The sequence below is a fragment of the Pteropus vampyrus genome, unplaced genomic scaffold, assembly GCF_000151845.1.
Source record: "Pteropus vampyrus isolate Shadow unplaced genomic scaffold, Pvam_2.0 Scaffold46, whole genome shotgun sequence".
NCBI classification, from domain to species: domain Eukaryota; kingdom Metazoa; phylum Chordata; class Mammalia; order Chiroptera; family Pteropodidae; genus Pteropus; species Pteropus vampyrus.
Window position 1 is genome coordinate 4,029,003 of NW_011888827.1, and position 5,374 is coordinate 4,034,376.

General features: G+C 51.3%; 1 protein-coding gene across 3 annotated transcripts in view; it reads left to right on the forward strand.

The window, feature by feature from the left end:
• Positions 1-5,374, forward strand: part of HSPA12A (heat shock protein family A (Hsp70) member 12A) — a 67,501-nt gene that overhangs the window by 45,157 nt on the left and 16,970 nt on the right. For all 3 annotated transcript variants that reach the window (XM_023530104.1, XM_023530105.1, XM_023530103.1), the window contains exons 5-6: positions 37-141; positions 3,272-3,388. In XM_023530104.1, coding sequence (XP_023385872.1) covers positions 37-141; positions 3,272-3,388 — 222 coding nt within the window. The remainder of the gene's footprint in view (positions 1-36; positions 142-3,271; positions 3,389-5,374) is intronic.

Sequence of the window (5,374 nt, forward strand, 5' to 3'; positions counted from 1 at the left end):
GGTCTTCTTACTGTTTTATTCCCCTCCCCCTGCCAGGACCTCACTATGGATACAGACCTGACAGCAGCAAACGGCAAGAAAGTCAAAGCTTTGGAAATCTTTGCTTATGCCCTGCAGTACTTTAAGGAGCAGGCACTGAAGGTAGGACACGTGGCAGCGCTCGTGGCTGGCAGGGGTGGTGCACCTGCCAGCTAGGGGAGTAGGTACAGCATGGAGGGAGAGAGTGTGGGCTTTGCAGGAACATGCATCCTCCTGCGCTGCAGCCGCTGTGGAAAACGGTCCGGCAGGTCCTCAAAGGCTTAGACGCGGTTGCCATACGACCCAGGAATTCCACCCCTAGGTACCTACCCAGAGAAGCGAAAACACTTCATCATGCAGAAACTCGTATGTGAATGTTTAGAGCAGCTGTAGTCATGGTAACTGAAAATCGGGAACCGCCCACATGACTGTCAGTGGACACACAGGTAACTAAATGGGGTCTATCCACACAATGGAATATCATTGTGCCGTAAACGGGAATGAGGTGCTGATAATGCTACGTACGGCATGGATGAACCCTGAAAATATTACGCAACGTGAAAGAAGCCAGACCCAAAAGGCCACACAGTGTATGATTTCGTTTATATCAAAAGTCCAGACTAGGCAACTCCATGGAGACAAAAAGTAGGTTAGTGGTTGCCAGGGGCTGGGGAGGGTGGGGCTGAGAAGCCACTGGTAAAGGGACTGAGTTTCTTTTCTAGGTGATGAAATTAGGTAGTGGAGATGGTTGTACAAACCTTATCAGTATACTGAGACTCTCTGAGTTGTATACTTCGAAGGTGAATTTTAGGATATGCAAATTATGTCTCAGTCAAAAAAATGAAAAGAAAGAAAGGCGGGAGACACACGTAGCACTTGCGTCATCTTGGGAGCGGTGTTCAGCATCTCCGATACCCACGTTCTTAACCTGAAGAGGGAGCCAGGTAGCTCTACCTCGTGGGTCACTTGATAGTCAATGAAATGATAGACAGGAAGTGCCTTCCTCGGGGCCTGGCACAGAGTAAACACTTGGCAAATGGTTGCTGCTGTCCCTCCTTCTCCTCCTCTACTCCCTCCAACCCCGCACCCAGAACCCGTGGAAGCAGCGGCGTGAGTGAGCCCCCCTTGGGTCGCCATTGCAAAGGTTTGTGCCGTGATGGCCCAGATTGCGGAAAACGGCTAATTTCTAAGCGGGATATAGCTGTCTACCCAGTGTCCCCTCCCATGAGCGTGGGACGAGTGGGTATAAATCAGATGATTAAAGAGCCTTGCATGGAGCTTTATGCAGAGAGAATTAGCAAGTTCAGAAGCTTCTGGTATTATGTGATCACCGGAAGTGGAGGGTAGGGGCAGGAGGTCACGTAGGTTCAAGGCTGGAGGGTGGTCGCAAACTTGCCAGCCCCGCTAGAGGTCCCAGGAACCTGCTAGCACCTCCTCCCCGCAGGGAACACATGAAGACATTCCGTGAAAACAAACCGAGGAGTTTTATACCTTCATCACAGGGCTGGCGGTATTCGAGGAACAAGAGGATTCAGAGGAGGGAACTATTGCCTGCTGGACCAGAATAAGCTAAAATAGATGATCTCAGCAATCCCACGCATGAAGCAGTCTCCTCGTGCATGAGGAAAGCAAGCGAACGTGCGTGACAAACGAGAGCTTCGACTCACGTCAGGTTCCTTCCCCGATGAGCTGTTCTCCAGCCACTAGTGAACGGCTTATCCAGACAGCTTTCCATGCAGCCCAGGAGCCCGTCATTCAGATTTCGAGCCTCTTCCTGTTTAAAGAGTTTAAAATAGCCTGGATAGCAGGAGGCGTCGTGCTTAGAATCCTTCCCAGCACACGTCGCAACACTCACCTGCTTGTAAAGTTCAGTGCAGACCTGCAAGGAAATAAAACATGATAGAAAAGAAAAAGAAAAACAAACACAAAAAAACTAGTTGTTTCACGTTGGCCTAAAGCAGAGATGTTTTTTAAAAACGTTAAAAGTTTACCGAATGTACTTAACGCTAGTGAACTATACACTTAAAAGTGGTGAAGGCGGTCAATTTTATGTTACGCGTCTTTTGTCACAATTAAAAATTATTTAAAAGGCAAGGAAAAAAGTTGACTGACCAAAGAGGAAGTTAATTCAGTGTGAGGGTCAGCCCCAAGATAACTATTTGAAACAACAGGGAAAATGAGATACCCTTCAGGGAAAAAAAAACAAAACAAAACACCAGCCTGTTAATCTGAAATGTGTCCCCAGAGCCAACTCTGAGGTGTGTGTTTTGGTTCGACTGCAGATTTGTCTGGCAAAGTGGCCAGGAGGAGAGAGGAAGGAAAGCAGCAGCGTTTATCGGAGGTCCTCTCGGAGCCACACGTTTCACGGGTGTTCTCATTTAATCTTGCCACTAATGCGTGGGTTAGTTCTAGTCCCCCGTCTACAGGTGGGAATGCTGAGTCAGAACTATTCTAGAGACGTATTTTGCCTACGTGGACCTGGTGGAAACCTCCGAGGCTTCTGCCCATCCCAGGTATCCACACGGTGTGACCTTGACCAAGAGTTAAGGGCAGCATGGTTCTTGCGTAGATCATGTCACCATCCTGCCAGGAAAACTCCCTGGATGTGCTGGGCTTTCAGTAAGGTAAAGGACAGTGACAACTCTGACAATTGCTGTCAGGTGGTAAGCATTACTGTGGGCCGTGTGCTGTTCTAGATATGAGACCCCCTGTAACAATTTAGTTAAAGCCTGTAGAGCCAAAAAGAGGCTGGAAACCCCTGGGCCTTAGTTTCCCATCTGTAGAAAAGGGGCACAGTTATAACCGCTCCCTAACAGTGTCCTAGGATGGATTAACGAGGGCGAGGTGTGCCTCGTGCTTAGCAAGGTTGACACAGAGTAAGGTCTCGGTAAGTGTAGCTCTCGGAATTATCATCCTCCCAACAACTCTACGAGCTAGGTATTAGTATCCTCATTGTACAGATAAGGAAATGGAAGCCCTCAGTCACATGACTAGGAAGCGGCCAAAGGCCTCCCGCCAATGGTCACAGTGAGCGAGCGAAAGGAAGTGGCCAAAGGCCTCCCGCCAATGGTCACAGTGAGCGAGCTCCCTGCTTGGTGAATATTCAGAAAACAGGCCCCTGCTCCCTGACACTGGTAAGTTCAGGAGGCCCTGGAAGTTAAGTAAGTTCATGGCCAGGAAGGCTGGATTGTCAATGAAGCCCCAAGAGGACCAGCTGTGCCCACTTGACATGCTGTGCTTCCCTTGGCTTTAGGAGCTGAGCGACCAGGCCGGTTCGGAGTTCGAGAACTCTGACGTCAGATGGGTCATCACTGTGCCTGCCATCTGGAAGCAGCCTGCCAAGCAATTCATGAGACAAGCTGCCTACCAGGTGAGTGGCGGGGAGCAGCGGACGGGGGCCCAGGATGCCCACGGTGGTGACTGTCACCCGGTCAGCTGTCCTCCAGCATTCACAGGCTTCCTTGGGAGGCGTCGAGGGGTTTCCCATAGGCAGGGGGATTGGGGGCCGAGGTCAGACTGACCAGAGGGTGAGACGAGTCCCGGGGGCTAGGATTTCAGACTGGGTTCTGAGACAGGTCTCTGTGGATGAATAAAATTGAGAACTTTAAATAAAAGGCTTGGGGAACGAGAATATTTGAAGGAGAAAGGAATAAAGACAAAGCCAAGGGCTATGAACCAGGCGGACCAGCTTGGTGCGGAGGCTGAAAGCTGCACATACGCAGCTGGGAAGTAAAGGAAGTATGATGCTCCTCTGCACAGTTCACGTGATGAACACACAGGAGCACGTATGGTCGCCCCAGAGAGAGGCGAGGGCTGTCACACCGGCATGGTAGCAGACACCTGGGTGGGGGCAGTGGCACAGCTAGGGAGTGTGCTGGTCAACACAATGCCATGGGGACAGAGCATTCAGGGCTAATGGCCAGCCTGTCCCTCATGGGCACTTGGGGGCACCGCTGGGGCCACAAACCCTCATGCCCTCACTCTGTTTACAGACAGCTTGTGTCACAATGGGGCTTCCACGAGGGTCCGAATTCATGGCAAGAATGGCTGGCCATACCGACCTTTGGTTCCGATCCCAGGACAGAGCTGGCTCCTGGGTACTTAACCCCTGAGTTTAATGAACACACCTACCCTGGGGCCTGGCTCAAGTCTCTGTGCCCTGAAAATCAGTTTTTTTAGTATTAAAAATGATTGGGGTGACACTCATTAATAAAATCACTGAAAGTCAGTTTTCAGAGTCATCAACCTGAGCTGGGCTGGAGAAAGTCTCCCAGGGAAGGGATGTCCTCTTGCCCACCGCCATGCCCCTCAGGTGACAGCCATCTTTCCCAGGGGACATATCTCTGACGTTGAGTTTGCGGCCACACGTATGAACCTTTCCTTTGAAAACGCCCACCGGATCCACGCTGAGCGCGGGCATAGAGTGAACTGGCCGTGGGCACAGTGGTGTCATGAATTGTACTCCATGCTTGAGGCTTCACTCCAGGTGGCAGGTGGAGTTCAAGGAAGAGCAGTGTCCCCTCCCCTCGCTCTCCCCTGTTCCCTCTCTTCCCTCCCCTGCCCCAGACCGTCTCCTCTGCTCTCCCAGTCCTCTGTTCAGCGTGAGAATCTGGCTCAGTCTCTGTATCTGCCCAAAATAGATTTGTTTTCGTAGAGATGAAGGAAGAGGGTGGACGTTCCAAAAAGAGACAACTTTTTTAAAAAGCAGAAACACACACACACACACACACACACAAATGCACTGCAGCTGTCCACAGAAGCCCTGGGCATCGCGGAGCTTTTCCAGGGTCTCCGCCTGCAGGCAGTGGCCGAGGACGGGACGCCAGGCACGGCTGTCTGTGAAGACACGGCCCAGCGTTCTGAGTTTTTCCCAGGAAGGATACGCAAGATTTATGGTTTTGACTCACATTTTCCAGCCCACAGGAAGACTTCCGCAGCAAATGTGTGACCCGGAAAAGGGCCAGTTCTTATTTTTAGCCTGAAAAAGAAAGAGGCGCGGTGACCGACAGATGCGCCAGGGCTGTCAGGGTCTCTGAGAGGGGGGGAGTCGGGGGTGGGAGGTGGAGGAAAGGCCCCTTACACTAGAGCGGACGAGGAGGACGGAAACCAGGAGCGGGGCTGGGGTGGCATCTTCTGGGGTTTGGTTGAATCAAAATGGCACCTCAGATTGTAGAAGAGTCAGCAGGTCCCAGTCAGGGCGGATGCGACCAGCATTTGTGGACGTGGGGAATTTGCTTTCTGAAGCCCAACGACACCACACGCTGCAAATGGGCCTATCCTCTCAACGCCAGCTCGCTTTTATCTGCAGTGTTTGTGAAGCCTAATTTTTGTTCCTTTGTAATTCTGATTTGATACT